Raw genomic sequence first — 16,447 nt, forward strand, 5'->3', positions numbered from 1 at the left:
GGCGAGGCTGCCGGACACTGGCGTTACCGGGCCCTCTGACCACCACCAGTAGGCAACGGGTGAAGTGTCTTGCCCAAGGACACAACGACTGAGACTGTCCGAGCCGGGGCTCGAACCGGCAACCTTCCAATTACAAGACGAACTGCCAACTCTTGAGCCACAATCGCTCCATAACACTAAGCAGCAGATAGTTTCTGGCGGGTGAAGGGGCGTTCACTGACTCCTCTGTGTTGGAAACTATCTGGCAGCTGAGTTTAGTCATTTCAGCTCCGAGGTCGGAGGGATTATGGAAGATTACAGGTGAATGGAGGTGTGATTGGCTGCAGATGTCCTGTTAGTCTTTCCGTGAATTTAATGATCGACAAGATTCACCTGCTGATCTGATACGACCCAGAATAACCCGGCGATGCAGACTTCCTGTTAATCAGCATTTTTACAGATCTAAAAAAAAAGGATTAAGACAGTATTTGATGCTTTTCTTTGTCACACAGGGCATTAATGGGAATCTTTCTGGAGTTTAGAGCAAGCAAAACACCTGAAGAAAAAGATTATCAGCACTGGTGAACTTTTAATATGTAAGCTACAGCTTTGATTTGTAAGGTTAACCTACTACAGGAGACAAATTAGGATTTTGGAGAGATGTTGCTTATATCTTTAATTTGTACCAACTTGCTGTGGATGACCATGATTTATTAGTTGTTTTTTTTTTAATTTATTAATACATCTAGAGCCATCTGTAAGATCCCCAGTCTTTGCTGTATCTTATAGGTTATGACTAATATAATGTCAAACCCTGAACCTGAAGGTTGGGCTGCTCAATTTAGGCAAAACCCAGCAAAAACAAACATAATTATAACTATTCATTCACTTAACTGTCATATATTTTTGAACTTTAAAAATACATGTCTTTTTACAGGAGCTTCCTTGCTCTTTAAATAAAACTGGGTCATTCAATGCCAGCTCATTAAATTCCTCCCACCTGACCATCACAGATTTGCCTGGAAACACATTTCAGGGCAAAGATGCACTTCTCGATAGGAATTCTGCAGAATTCCAGGTTCCCAACTGTAAATTGACTGAAAAGGGATAAAGGGGTGTTAGATGTTTTATCTAGAAAACCGCAGAAATATAAGCAGTTCAAAGATTCACAAAAAAACACTTTCACAAATTTATTAGAAATTTCCATTGTCTAAAGAAGTCCATCTGGATTTGGTGTATGGTGTCACACATGGGGAATATCACAATGAAGCCGGACATTTGTTTTGATATCTGTGAAACTACCTGCATTATTTTAAAGATATTATGTTCCTTAACACATGAAAGATCCCTGGTTTGAGACCAGAAGGATACACAAACCCTTACGGGGCATCTGGCATAAATAAATATGCCAAATCAAACATGTGGCGCTACCTGCTGTGGTGAGCCCTGTGAATATGTGCCTCGTACATGAGAAGCTCTGGTTTCTACAGGCAAATCTGCTGTCAGATATCTAAATACTTTACCTAGAGCTCCACTTCTGGGAGTCCACATTCATAGAAACATGCTCCCAGATATTTAGCCTAAAACATTTATTAAGGGGTTTTCTGCTGAGGTTTCTCATGTGATGTCGTGCACACAAGGCATGAGGCAAAGGGCCTCCATTTCCAGTTCGTAACACGTGGTCTGGAGCTGTGGATGGTTGCAGCGATACGGAAACCATTTTTTTCCCCAAATGTGGTCAGTAAGTTTTGATGAACGAAAAGACCAAAAATACACACCAAAATCTTTTAATGGTCAAACTGGACAGAAATAGAAAAACCAATAAACATCAGTATATGTACACCCAGCATTCTTCACACACACATACACACACAGATTCCAGAACGCCTTCACGTGTCATCGACCATCAAGCACAGTGTTCAATTCATTAACATAAAGCTTTGAGACAACGAACAAAACATTCACTTCTTTAAGTTCAGTTCAAAAATCAGCCAATAACCATTCATTACACCTTCTCTTTTATTCAGCTGAAACCAGACAAAAACTATGGGTTTCTGCCAAACTCCTTAAAATTTTAAAAATAAGGTGCTTTAGTCCTTTAATAAATGGACAAACTGTGGCATCTTTAAAATATCAGAACTTCCACATTTAAGTTAAACCAAAGAACTGGGAATTTGTGGTCTGGTTACAATCGATTGTCAGGAGATGTTAACAGGTTATGAACGATCATGCACCATGAGAACTGGGTTATTATTACTATTGGGAAATTTAAGGATTCATATTTTCTCCTTTTTGTGCGTCTAAAGCTGTACAGAAATGTCAAGCCAGCTTCTTTTGTGCTCTCGTGTGTTTGCATAGTTTGGAATTTGCAGCATGAAATGAAGGATGTCAGGAGATTTTTTGTTTGTTTGGTTTTTTTTTGTTTTAAACGGACAGACGTCAACCCTGAAAATAGAATGCAAGCAGCCCACCACCTAGACGAAGTCTTCAAGGAAAAAAAAAAGGGAAGTCCATGAAGAATATGTTTTAGCTCTTTAACTACAAACTGCTGTAGGGAGCTCAGAGCAGAGACACTCTAATCTGCCGAATCTTAACAAGATGTCATATCCAGAAGACAAACAGTGGATTCAGGTGTTTAAAGTATGCCAAAGAAAGAGTTATTGGAATCAGAGACAGATTTTTGGCTCAATGGTATTCCACAGGGATTATACCAGGATCCCATTTCATTTAAAATTGTTTAGATTAGGGGTTTTTTAAGGTTATGTTTGTTTACAGTAGTTTAGAAGTGTAACAGATTTCTCCTGATGAAAGGTCAACCAACCAAATATTCAAAATTAATCAATTTTAGATCCTTTGTCCTTCTCCTGCATACCCATCATCTATCTCTTAAACTTATTAATTTGATATATTTAAGAGTTGATAATCAAACTTAAGTCTTAAGGTCTTAAGTTTACAATATTTAAAGCTGAATTTACTACTAAAGCTACTTTCTGTAATCACATTCCATGTGATTGAACTCCAGCATTCACCACCAGCGAGCAGCTGATGAATTAAAATGTTTTACTATTGGTTTATTTTGGAGGGTTTCAAGCAAAAACTCTACAAATTCATTACCGTACTGACTTACTGTTTAGTAGCACAGATCCAGACTTAATTCAGAATTTTAAAGTGCGTGTGCCAAAATGAGATCCAAAAAGCTGCCAGTGAATACAAAAAAATGGCATTTAAGATGATTTAACGACCCTCACAAGGACTCAGTTGACTGAATAACTGTTATTAAAATTGTAGTTCTCAGTATTTGACAAAAAAATTCCCAAATTGTTCCAGTCACACAATCACAATCAATCTGCAGATATTTTTATTCACCGTTTTTGGGACTGGCTAGTTAATTTAACACAATGATATCCACCACTGTAGGCTGTGAAAAAGCTTTTAAGTGAATTCTGGCGTCTGCACATGCTCCTTCCTTCGCTTGTAGTTACTGAGCTAAAACCCATAGAGCGCCAACCGTCAGAACATTCAGCGCTCAGTTCCCGCAGCCGATCTCCTCCTTGTAGCGATTCGTCAGTGTGTTAGCTTTATGCGTCAGTTTCGACAGAACCACGTGGAGTCCATTCAGGTGGAAGTGAAACTGCTTCTCCAGGTCATCCTCCTCTGCCACCACCACGCTGGCCACACCCGCCTTCTCCTTTCGCAACTCCTCGCCTTGCACGACGCCCCACTCGATGTCATTGCGGATGGATTTAAGCAGGATGTATGAGCTGTACATGTCAGCATCAGGCTGGAAGTAGGCGCTGTCGGTGCTACCTGTGCCACCACCGTCATCCCCACCATCCCCGTTCTCTGTCGGCTTCAGGTCATCCCTGTCATCCAGCGGGACGTCCCGCAGCAGGCTGGGCAACATCACTGTCTGGTCCATGTTGTTGACGGCGCCAATGAAGCGGTTCATGGCGTTGAAGAGTGAGTTCTTCTGGTTGTAGGAGTCAGGTATCTGCATGACGGCGGCTGGTGAGGGCCCGTGTTGGCCAGCGGTCGCAGCGCCAAACTTAGCCCGCTAATGCTCCTTAAAGGATTACTGAGAGACTGTGGAGGCACTCACTGCTCCAAAATGGGCCAACTCCTGAGCTGAGGGCCCCGTGTTTCTGCTGCAGGACTCCAGCTGACTCCAGAGGCGTAAACCTGATATAAAAACACAAAAGGAAGAGGAGGAAGGATGAAGCAGCTTCAAATGAAGACCCAGCATGTCCAGGAGATGTCCTGGACATGCTGGACACCCATGACATCTGCAGGGTCATTTGAGGCCTTCATGATTTAACTACAGAGCTCAGGGATGGGGGAACTAGCCAGGAGCTCTAACAGTATATCGTGCATCCATTATCGGACATCGGATCTCCCCCCCCCCCCGTTACTTACTTCATATTCAGCCACCTCTGTCGCTGCTGAAGATCGATTTGCATTATTTAAATCTCTCTGTGCTGCACAGCCACAGCCTCGCATGCAAATAAACGTGAGAAACGTGAGGTGCTGGCAACGTTTTTTAAAAACAGCGTGAACACCTGCGGTGGCAGCCCGGACAGAGGAGGAGGGGGGTCTGCAGGAGAAAACACGGAAATGAAGGGGAATCACAGCGCCGTCCGATAAAAGCACCGGCCTCTACCTAAAGCTAAACCAGGGGACCTTTGAACAGGCGGGACCAATAAACCATCCATCCATCCATCCTATGTAACTGTGAATTAGCGACGCTTACACCGCTTAAATCTTCATTTTAACTGGAACAAATGACCGCACAGCTGCTCTTATTAGCCTCGCCACCCGGCGGCTGATTCCGGGTACCGTTAGCTCGCTAAGTCTACTTTTAAAACGGGTAAACACCGGCGGCAGTGCGCCTACGTCAGCTTACCGTGTGTCGGCTGTGGTTCCTGGGTACCAAGTCGCTGATTCTGCCCGTTAAAGCTGTCCGGAAAAGGGATCTTGTAGACGGTCGGGCCGGTTGTGGTTGTTAGGGAGGCAGGAGAGTCGGGGCGGAGCAAAACATGGGATCACGATCACAGCCAATCACAGAGGGTGTGACGTCACGGAGAACGTCGGATAGTGTTGCATTGTTTATAAACTGACTTGAATAAAAATAAAGCTTTGGAAATAATATATTTATTTACATTTAAGGTTTACAACGAAAGCAGTAGTTACATTAAAATTTAAATATATTATTAAGACTTTGTTTTATTTTATATTGTTTGTCACGTTTTGACTGATGCAACCTTGTCCACCCTCTTTGGGGAGAAATAAATGTTACTTTTGTATGAACAAATAAACATCAATATCCTCCTGAGAACCCAGGAAAAGAGAATCTTCCCATGAAACGTTTTTTGTGATTTCCTTCCTATTTGGAGGTAACGGAGACCACCCAAACACATCAGATATCAACGGAAAGCCCAAGATGTCCTTTATTTAGTACATCAGGACTTAGTAAGGTAGCTCAAATAAATCAAAAGATATAGATCAAATAATATATATAATGATAATGATTATAAAATCAGACTAGATTATATTTCAAAGGAGTTAAGGATGATGTTACTAAATGTTCATTACAAATTTAATTTAAAATATTACAACTTTTAAAACTCACTAGAAGTTTCTGATTCCATATGAGGAAGGTTTTCACAATCTCATGCTGCTGTTTTCATTTCTACAAATGAGTATTTTAAAGATTATTTCACATGTTCTAACGTGTTTGCATGGATTCACTCGGGGAATTCTGGTTCCCCACAGTCAGTTCTAAAACATGCATGCTAGGTTAACTGGTGATCCTAAATTGTGTGTTATGTGTGAATGTGAGTGGGAATGGTGGTCTGTCTCTAATGGATGGATGTGTAAAACATTGCCCCCGTCTGGCTCCACATTATATTACGACTGAATTCTTCCCCAGCCATGAAGTATTTATTTTCACAGTGTATTTTAGTTTATTACCAGGATTCTCTTTTTTAAATAATGCCAAACAGCAGTAGGTATACTTGTCAGCTTCTTATTAATACAAATATCTTATCAGCCAATCACATGGCACTAATGCATTTAAGCATGTATAAAATAATCAAGACAACCTGCTGAAGTTCAAAGTGAGCATGAGAAGGGAAAAGAAAGCTGATTTAAGCAACTCTGAACATATGACTGCTCTCTAAGAGAAAATAGCTCGAGAAGATAGCAGCTTTAGTATTCAGATGGTAGGTTTACAATTTGATGAATGACATGCAAGAAAGGGTCTCTCCAGCTTTGTATCAGTGGTTTAGTTTTTTTCTGGTGTAAAGGTGTGATGGCACGCTGAGCATTGTTTAAACACCACAGTCTACCTAAGTATTGTTAACTATCCTAATAATTCTTCCATTAGGAAAATGCACCATGTCATGAAACTATATCTCAAAGTGATTTCTTGAACATGACAATGAGTTCTCTGTACTCCAATGGCCTCCACAGACACGAGATCCTCAAGCTAATGGAGCACCTTTGGGCATGTGGTTAAACAGGAGATTCTTGTGGATGGATTCACATGGATGTGGAGCTGACAAAGCTGCAGCAACTGTGTGATGCTATTATGTCAAAGTAAAGTTAGATGTTACATGTAAGGTTTTCTTATGTTGGATTTATCGACACAACGCGCAGCCTCATTTATTTTGTTGAAAACATTGCATGTCTCAAATAGTTATCAGTGAGTTTGTCATTCAGAAAACAGAAATATAAAATCTGTCACATCACAGTACACAGAATATGAAACATGAACAACACGTCTTTCAAACACAGCACACTGCCACAGAATCAAATTTCAACTTTAACCTAAAAATGTGAAAGCCTTTCAAGTGTTCTGGTGCCCCTAAGAGGGCTTTCTGAATATGATTGTTACTGACAACAGGTCTTTTCAGGACCTGAGCCTGACACACATACAAAGAAAGATCCTAACAACACAAAGAGAGAGAACACAAAGGGGTCAATTTTCAGTATTTCACAGCAAGACACAAAATAAATACAACAGGAATGTTAATAGTGCGCGTTTGTATGTGTGTGTTTTTCCTAAGGTTTCCATGGTGATGTACATCTTATTCACTTTCCTGCAAAAGAAAACACAGACATGGAGGTAAACAACAGCACATGCTTGTTTTACATTCACTTAAAGAGTTGAGAATGTGGTCAAGTAAACTTTAGATTCAAGTTGGGTGTGTTCAGCTTTAGTGTAAGTTAGGTGTAGGTCTATGTTGGGGGTACATCAAATATAGTTATGAAGTTGGAGTTAGGTTGGGAGTAAGTTTAATGTTGAGTCTTGGGGTAGGTTAGGTGTAGCTTTAGGTTTTAACTTGGTTTGAGATAACAATAATAATAATGTCATAATGTGTATGTGCTAGTCCCCATGGGGAAATTACTCCTCTGCAATTAACCCATTCAAGCAGTGGGCAGCCACCAATGCAGCACCCAGGGAGCAGTGTGTAGGGACGGTACCTCAGGGTGGCCATTCAGTGGAGTCAAACCCCCGACCTTCCAATCATGGGGCAACCACTCTACCTACTGAGCTATCACTGCCCCCAGCTATCCCTGCAGGTAAGGTGCAGATCTAGGTTTAGGTTAGGAGTAGGTTTAAGGTATAGTCTTGGGGTAGATGGTAGATTGAGGTAGGTCAGGTTAGATGTAGGATTATGAAAGGTTATATGGGTTGGGTAAAGGTTAATGTTTTGTATAGAGATTGAAAATGTGACGTCATTCAGGGGTAAAACCGCAAAGAATTCTGGGAACTCGTGGCAAGAGGTACTAGCGCACGCAGGCTTTCAACTGAAATCAGTTACACAGCGATAAAAAGAAACACAAAAAATGGCAAGATGCTGTTGTAAACTGCAATAGCCGGTCGCATGATAGCCACGGGAAGCCGACGGGTAAAGAGATCGGTTGTTATCGGATTACGTCGTTGAAGAGAAAGAGGCGACGGATGGCCTGGATTGCAGACATTCAAAGACCAAATATAACGTCCCAGAACACTCCAGCTCACATGTTAGTCTGCTCCAAGCATTTCCACAAAGGTCAGTGTTTTGTAGTAGTTAATACGTCATTTTTCATAACATAATTGGTGATATAGGTTACAAGCAAGTCTGGCGCTGAACAGAAATTGTCACGCTATGCTCCTTTGTTTATTGTGCATAAATAGTGAATTGTCCTGACACAATATTGTGTTTCGCTTCTGTTATTACCATGGTACATTGACAAAAACATGTACTTTTATTCACAGGATAAAACAGGTTTTTTGTATCACTAATTGCCCAGTGCGATTACAGCATACAATATTATTGTCACTACTACATTTCTGTAACGCGTACCAGAAATTATTTCAACTACTAATTAATTACCGTTGAGCTCAAAGGTCCTATTAATAAACGGTTAACGAATGTGTATTTATGAAGACGATTTGTGAGACTGGTAAACTTATGATACGTACGATGGTCTTTCGTTCTACACGGTGCATTTCAAGGTCCTGTACCCATTCTTCGGTAAACAGTACCTGGGCTTGTTGCAGTGACCTGAAGTTACTAAACTTCATGAGTGTATGCACTCACTCCAAGAACCGTATAATTATAAATATTGACTTTTCATCAAGTCTGTCTTTGTACGGACCGGCATTGTTCTCCTTCGTTTTGTACATACCTTTTTTGGGGGGCAAAGAAAAAGCAAGAATTTATTGGAACCGGAGAATGAAAGTTTTGCGGTGCTGCAAATGCTTGCATTTGATGCGGTACTTGGATTGTTTTGCCACGAGTTACCGGCATGCAATGCGCGAAAGTCACGTGGTCTGTCAATCTCTATAGGTGAAGGTCTCAGTTTGTATTAGTTAGGTTTGATTTAGGTCAAGATCAAGACTTGCATTGGTTGTGTATCTCTAGGTTTGGGGTAGTTTTAAGTGTAGATTTGGGCTAGGTTCTCTGTGTTTGATGTAAATTCGGTTTAGTTCAAGGTCTACATGTAGGTTTGAAGTAAGGTAGATGTGAGTTAGAAGTAGGTTAAGATCTAGATTTGCGACGTATATAGCCCTTTTCTACTCTACCCACTAAGTACCCCAAGTACTTTCTTACCAAAGCTGTGTGCGCTCTTTTATGCACACATTCCTATTATATTTTTTCCTATGCATAAGCACTCTAGTTTACTTTTGTTGTTAGATCTCACTTTCAGGTGGGTTAAGTGTAGCTTTGGTTAGTTACGCTACACCTTGGTTGGTTAGTTAGTGTCCATCAGTAAGTGATAAGTTAGTGCCGGGGATGTGTGAATTACCTGTTAGATCATCTCGTACTGGTTGCTGTTGATGAAGTGAGACAAGCAGCAGGCCAGAGTTACACCGAGCAGCTAAAACACACAGAGATGGATTTTATTTCTGCTTCAGTGTCACTGTCTCCTATTGTCTCCTATTGATTCCAAAAGCCATGTTTAGTACCTGAGAGAAGGCAATACCAAAGGTAACTCCAGCAATGATTCCCATGTTGCTCTCTATGAAGGACACAACCAGCTCATAGCAACCCTGCGGAGACAGGGTAAAGTGATTTGCAGTAAATACAGACTGATGGATCACCATCACGTGACCACTTAGCATAATTGTGGTTGTTAGACTTAATAATTATAATAATCTTAATAATCTCCACAGAAAAGCAAATGCATATGAAAACTTTTGGGAACTGAATTTTCTTCATGTATTATTTGTGCCTTCCTGACCTCTTTGTAGACCTTCTGAGCTGCCAGAGTGGTGTTCTTCAGGTCTGCTTCATTGCAGTCAGAGACATGAACACAACAGCTGGTAGGAATCCCACTGATGGGAAAATACACACTGCTGAACCAGCTGGTGTAATTATAAACTCCACAGCAGTGTAACTGAAGAAACAGAGACAACCAAATCACCACTTTTCAAGATCTCATCATGTTTGTTTCTGAATGTGTGAAAGACGTCATCAGTGTAAAATCTGCATGAAAGAACGCTGGACATATCAGCAAATGTTTTTGCCTATGAAGTCTCTGACATTGTTCCTTTTGCTTCTTTTTGTTTGTTTTATTAGGAAATTAATTATCTCTATTGTATGTTATTGTCCTCATGCAGACTGCATATTTAGTTATCACACCAACCCTTAAAATCTTTGTTCTTTAATGACATGAGACATGTTTAATAAAATAAAAGTAGTTATATCATTTTTATATGTTTGAATAACTGCATTAATAAAACATGTGCATCAATATTTGAAATATATTTGATTGCTACCACAGGAGTGTGTGTATGTGTGTGTATGTATATATAACAGTGACACTGACATTTTTGGTACCCCTTATTGCCTTTAGTAAACCAAGGGGAGGACAACTTTCTTGACTGATCCATCAATAGGGACCGACAGGCTTGCAAGAAAATAAAAATAAATATGAAATATTTGCTCTCTAAAGAAATAAAATAAAATTAATGCCACAGAGGGTTGTTTAAAAGTTAAAACTATAAGAGACCAACAATATGACCCTGAGGAACACCCAAAAGAAAAAACAAATGTAGGTGTTGGTAATAAGGTAAAATGCTCCATAGACTAGCAGTTTGGACTTTAGCTTGACAAGTAAAAGATCCCTGGTTTGGTCTCAGTAGAGGACACAAAATCCTTTGGGGTTATGTCAGGAAGGGCAACCAGCATAAAACGTGCCACTTCCTCCCATGGTGACCCTTTGTGAATAAGGGACCACCCAAAAGTTGCTTCTTTTATTAAGATACTTGGAAAGTTTAGAGGTAACTTTTTAGTTTCCAATATACTACTTACGAAACATTAATGAGTGGATCATGGAAAACACCTACTCTGCGTTGGACACCATCTACTGCCAGACTCCTGTCATCTCGTCCGTCATATCTCATCACTGCTGCACTGTAGGCAGTGAGGAATGTCCCTTTAATCTAAACATGCAAACACAGACAGATATTGGTCAGTTTGAGCAGCTGTGTTTTTTGAAGGTATTCTGAAAACTCTCAAGTGTGTTTTGACCTCATGACGAAAGACAAATCCAGAGATCCCAGCAATGAGTTCAGTCATGAAGACCAGAGACAGAAACACTGCGTACTGAGGAGAGATCAAAGGTCAGAGGTCGGACAAGGAGTCACACCATACGGAATGAGCAAGTTAACTGGTCATTAAACCTAAAAACTTGATAGATATATTAGTTAGCAGAGATTTTTAATTTTGAAACCTTTAGTCACATAAAAAAATAAATAAAACAGAACTTCTAGTAGGTCATTGAATAGACTCATAAAAGGTTTAGTCAGACATTTGTTAACAAATTCCGAGTAAGCTGGAAGACCCACCAGTTTTAACATCCAGGGATGCCCCCTACAGGTGGCAAAACAGCCGAACAGTCCGAACAGGACAATGGCCGCGCCGGTGCCAGTGAGGACGTAGGGAGCACTGGAAGGGCTGCTAGAGATCAGCAACATGTAGGGACCCAACATGAACTTCCACCATAACCCCACCGCCAGCAGGACCACCCCTGTCACCTGAAGGAGTGTTTAAAAAAATGAGTGTAAAAGAAAAAGAAAAGAAAAACTTAAAAACACTACATTGATTGATTGTAATTTGCATTTTAATCCATTTCAGTTCATTGTATTAACTGCTCCATTAAAAAAACAAAAACAAAAAACCCCACTAACATTTTGGTAGATGGTTTATTAGTGCGAATTTCTCTCTTTTTAAAATATATATTATATATTATTATATAATATATAGCTAACATCACTTTTATGATGATATGCCTGTTGCTATATTTAGTGGCTATTTTGAAGAACTGGACAAAAGCAGCATTTAAATATACAGTTATACAGTACAATTTCAAATTAGAGACAAATCATTGATGTGCAAGTGTAGAAAAAAGTAACAAATCATTTTTGTAATGACCTGGGATGTTTTTTATCATTTTACTTGGTTGGGGATTGAATAATATATTATAATATGAGACAAAAAAAGATGTAGACTTTTATTTATTTATTTAGTAATTTAGTGAAAAGACTAAATAGCCATGATAAAAAAAATCAACAAAAACCTTAGTGTTCACAAACAGCTGATGAAGACACGAACCTCATATGACCACAGAGCCCTTATAAACTCATCATTCATTCATGAGGAAGCATAAAGGCGTTTTAGTTTTATACAGTTGGTACGTAAAGCAAGTTATAATGTTTTCTGTCCAGTCAAAAAAATTAATTTTTTTTGCAAAAGTTTAATCTGCAAAAGAAGTTAAAGCTGTGCAGCAGACGTGTTGAACCGCACACAGAAGCTGGGACTGTAATTAAGCACCACATGTCTCTGCAGACTCTGACAGTGAAGTGACAAAGTGACAAACAGATGGGAAAAGAAGCTGGACCAGCATCCCTATGACAAACTGGATGCTACATACAGCTGAAACCAGCTGAAAGAATTTAGCTCAGCAGCTGCAGACACAGTCAGAGCGCACAGAAGAAGAGCAAAAGTAACTCTGACAAACTCATAATGTCTGCAGTGGAGTGTTTTCACTCCAGTTTAATTCACTCGTTGTACTCCGGGGTAGCTCATCAGATGTCTTCAATAATAATTGCATCCATTTTACGGTTTTTAGCAGCAAAGAGGTTTCAGAGTGCACTAATGTCAGGGAATGTCCTCAAAAACATTCCCAAAAAACACCACTGTGGAAATGTGTGCTCCACCCAGTCAGAGTGGATTGGATGAATGGTTGTCAGTAGATGTAGTACAAGATGGACACTGAGATTACTAGAGTAGGTGGTAGGTTTGTGTTTCTATAATGATACAAATATATTTAAATATATTTGTGTTTAAAAGAAAAAGATTGTGGGGCATAATGAGAGGAGGGTAGGCGTCCATAGGTCATATCGTTCCCAACATCAATCTCAGCCTTTATTTTGAAGTCAACTGTCCACAGACATCATAAAAATCAATAAAAAATAATTACCAAAGCACTTAAAAGCCCCCGGGCCACCATCACCAACTCTCAATACCAGTCTCCTTGTCAAAACTGGTAATTATAAAAATAAATAAATAAAAACAAAAAACATATGAAACGTGATTCAAATCTGCAGTCCTTCTTCTTCTTCTTCTTCTGATTGTTGCAGTTTGGTTCTTAATTTTTCTCTATGCTACATGAGTCCGTGAATCTGATTTCAGCCTTTCAAACTAAACATATAACAATATTTGAGCACGGTGTCCAAACTAAATCACCAGACATATTGATTAAAAGGTTTGTTTAAAAGGTTCTAACAAGGTGAAATTCCCTTGTTTTGAAAATCACTGTAAATTCTCTTGAGGACCTATCATGCAAATATCAGTTTCATGATTTATAACTAATTTTTCTGATGAGCCAGCTCTTTATCTGGATACTATGTCTTGTTCAGGTGGTTTATGAGGACGCCTGATCAGATTTGGGAGTAAGACCGGCACAGGATGAAAGAGGAGAAAAGGCACTGGCTGCTGGCAGGAGATAAATGAAGGAGGCATTTGATTTTGACTCCCGGTCGTGCCGGGCTGCCTGCTGCGCCTGTATGAGCGTTTCAAAAGGAGTCATGCTGGGTTGTTGAAACACTCCGCAGATGACAAGAAAGCCGTCTGTCAGCTGGAGTCACGTCAGGTTGGTTTGATTCGGGATAAAAGTGGGAGTTTGTGTTTGCGCAGCAGACAACAGATTGTGTCTGGGAAGATTAAAAAAAATCTGATTCACTTCAACAATAAATGGACCGGGAAATAATGTTCGATATCTTTATCATTTACTTTGTGCCAGCAACAAAGACAATGACATTTAAAGTAAAATGTGACTTACATGATTCTGCACTAGATTATTTTGTTGTAAAATCTGTTATGAAAGACTAATGTTTGAATCTGAAACAGAAATAGATCAGATAAGGTCAATATTAAATATTAATTTAATGATAATTTAATTTAATTTAATACTCAGCAGGTAAAATTTTTCTGACAGACTGAACTACAGTCAGCGTCCATCGAGAGAAAACAGTCTCTCCAACACTGAAATCTCATTCAGAGCAAGAGGAAGTTAGTCTGTGCTATAGGTTAGATCTCTAAGACCACACAAAACACAGTCCTCATTAGGACAAATTGGCCACTGCAATAGGAAGGACCTGACAATGATCAGAGGCTAAAAATCCAATAGCAACCAAGACTGGAAAAGAAGCTGAACTCGATGAACTCAGTCTAAGCAACAGCTAAAGCTGGGGCAATATCTTGGGCAATACAGCTAACTGGACTGCAATAGAAAGATCAGCAATAGTCAATTAAGTAACTACCAGGACAAGGCAGGGCTTACCAGTAATGTTAGGATACAGCCAGAGATAGGCAACAATCAGTTGTTGCAGCAACAACCATTGTTTTCATGACAAGTAGATTAAGCAGACTTAGGCACTAGAAAACCACAGGACAGACTGCTTAGAAATTAGGGATAGGAAACAAAATGGGGAAAAACAGGACTACTGTAGGCAACAAGTAGGGATACTCTAAACTCTTAACAGAAAGTAGGCCTTGTTAGGATAAATAGGAAGCAACAACAATGACAAGAAAATGTTTATCAGCTATAAAACTAACAGCATAAATGATAAGTCAAAAAACAAATGTAGCCCAATTTGCAGCATTGGGCAAACAATTCAAACAAGACAACAACCCGTAAAAAACAGCAGTGAAGTAAACAATCAGGAATACCAAACAATGAATCCTCCTCAACAACAGGGTATGGCAACATTAGGCATTACAAGACGAGAAACCAGACAAGTCAACAATCTGGGTTTTGTAGGGAACAGTTAGCTAAAAAGGAAACAATGTGGACTGGCTAGATAGTAGTGTTAGTCAACTGCTGCAGCAATGATATGGCCAGACTCTTTGAAAAACCTAGGTCATTGGCATCAAGGTGGCCTAGGCAACAAGCAACTAGAAAACATCAACTCAGAGTAATCAACAAACTGAGATAGAAACTACACAGAGGGCTGCAAACAGGACTGTGTAAAAAAATAAAGACAACAGCTGGGAGAAGATTGTAATGAGGAACAGGTAGCAACTCAGACTAGACTGTAAATTGGACTGGACTAAAATTAGCACTAGAATTCAGGCCTTGTTAGGACAACTGGGAAGAAACAAAATTTAGGACTATATAAAGTAACTAGCATAATCCATTAGGTAACAATCAATGGTACACAACCACCCGGATGGTTTAAAAAAATAAGTCTAGGGCAATATAGCTGTATGGGTTACAGTGGAAAGCAACTATGAACAATAAACGTCTAGGCTGCTAATCAACAGGGTGTATTGTATTGAGAAAGGAAATAACTGGGACTAGGAAAAAAACAAACAAACTAGTTAACAATGTAGCCTGCAAACAAACTGTACAGCAAGTTTTATAAGAAATAGGACTGAGCAACTGATCAGGCCTAGAAAATAAAGGTTAAGTGAAAAGTTGGACAAACTAACAACAACAAATTATGGTTAGGAAATACAGACTGTTGATTATGAAACAAAACAGGAGCTGGACTAAGACAACCAGAGCTGAGCCTGAATGAGACAAAGCAAGAATATTCTGATCAGCTTTACTGACATGACTGCTTCCTGTTATCAGGTGTTGTTTCAGCAGTGCCCTCTCCGGAGGTCCATGTCTTCATTTTCAGGTTGGTGTCAGAGCTCTGGCTTCATCCTACTCATTCCTCAGAATCCAAATAATTACCGATCCTATGACCTTTGACTTTGTCCACTTTAAAAATAGATAAATTGGTTGAAGTTTTTATCTACTCACCTGCATGTTTAATTAATGCAGCTTATTCTAAAATTTATCAAATTTACACCTATTCAAAATATTTCAGTCTGAGGATTTCAATGACATTTCAGCAGTTTAAACATGTTTTAAACAAACCCGTTGAGCTCTTGGATCTGATTGTGAGACAGGATTTAGCTGAAGTTAAAATAAGACATGAAGAACAGGTTTTCTTACCCAGAAGATGAAGGAGTAGAGCAGCAGCAGCGTCTTCAGGCAGAAGATCGCCGGTTTGGTTTCCATCCTCCTGGGAGCCATAATCCATCTGAGACTGAGGAACCAAAACCAGAACTCCGCTCGTCTTTCTCTCTTTTATCACCACAGGAAGAGGGAAACCTCTCCCTCATGATGACAACCACTCAGCCCCCTCTGCTGGTTTTACCAGTAACTGCACAACAGAGCAAGCTCCTCATGTTTTATGTTATTAGTTTATCTGTATTAACCTCACATTAATTACAGACAAACACAAGTATAATACATGATTTTCAACATTACGATTTAACAAATAAAACATTCATACAAACACAAATATTCCCCATTCAGTCTTTGAACATAAACCCTTATGGACATTTTGCATATGAAGTACTTTTAGGCACATTCTGAAGCCAATACTTCAAGCCAAACTCATAATGGGGGACATTTATGT

At 39.6% G+C, this 16,447-nt stretch overlaps 2 protein-coding genes across 2 annotated transcripts; both read right to left on the reverse strand.

The window, feature by feature from the left end:
• Positions 1-1,750: 1,750 nt before the first annotated feature.
• Positions 1,751-5,034, reverse strand: LOC102787102 (mid1-interacting protein 1-B-like). Its single transcript, XM_006800347.3, has 2 exons — positions 4,880-5,034; positions 1,751-4,158 (listed from the first exon to the last, which is right to left on the reverse strand). The coding sequence occupies exon 2, from the start codon at positions 3,974-3,976 to the stop codon at positions 3,506-3,508; it is 471 nt and encodes a 156-aa protein (XP_006800410.1). The 5' UTR covers positions 3,977-4,158; positions 4,880-5,034; the 3' UTR covers positions 1,751-3,505.
• Positions 5,035-5,548: 514 nt separating this feature from the next.
• On the reverse strand, positions 5,549-16,103 carry LOC102786791 (tetraspanin-7-like). The gene is made up of 8 exons (XM_006800346.3): positions 15,979-16,103; positions 11,318-11,506; positions 11,001-11,075; positions 10,817-10,912; positions 9,709-9,864; positions 9,434-9,517; positions 9,274-9,345; positions 5,549-7,076 (listed from the first exon to the last, which is right to left on the reverse strand). The coding sequence occupies exons 1-7, from the start codon at positions 16,057-16,059 to the stop codon at positions 9,277-9,279; spliced, it is 750 nt and encodes a 249-aa protein (XP_006800409.2). The 5' UTR covers positions 16,060-16,103; the 3' UTR covers positions 5,549-7,076; positions 9,274-9,276.
• Positions 16,104-16,447: the final 344 nt, after the last annotated feature.

The sequence above is a fragment of the Neolamprologus brichardi genome, chromosome 23 (assembly GCF_056152115.1).
Source record: "Neolamprologus brichardi isolate AB-2024 chromosome 23, ASM5615211v1, whole genome shotgun sequence".
Taxonomy (NCBI): domain Eukaryota; kingdom Metazoa; phylum Chordata; class Actinopteri; order Cichliformes; family Cichlidae; genus Neolamprologus; species Neolamprologus brichardi.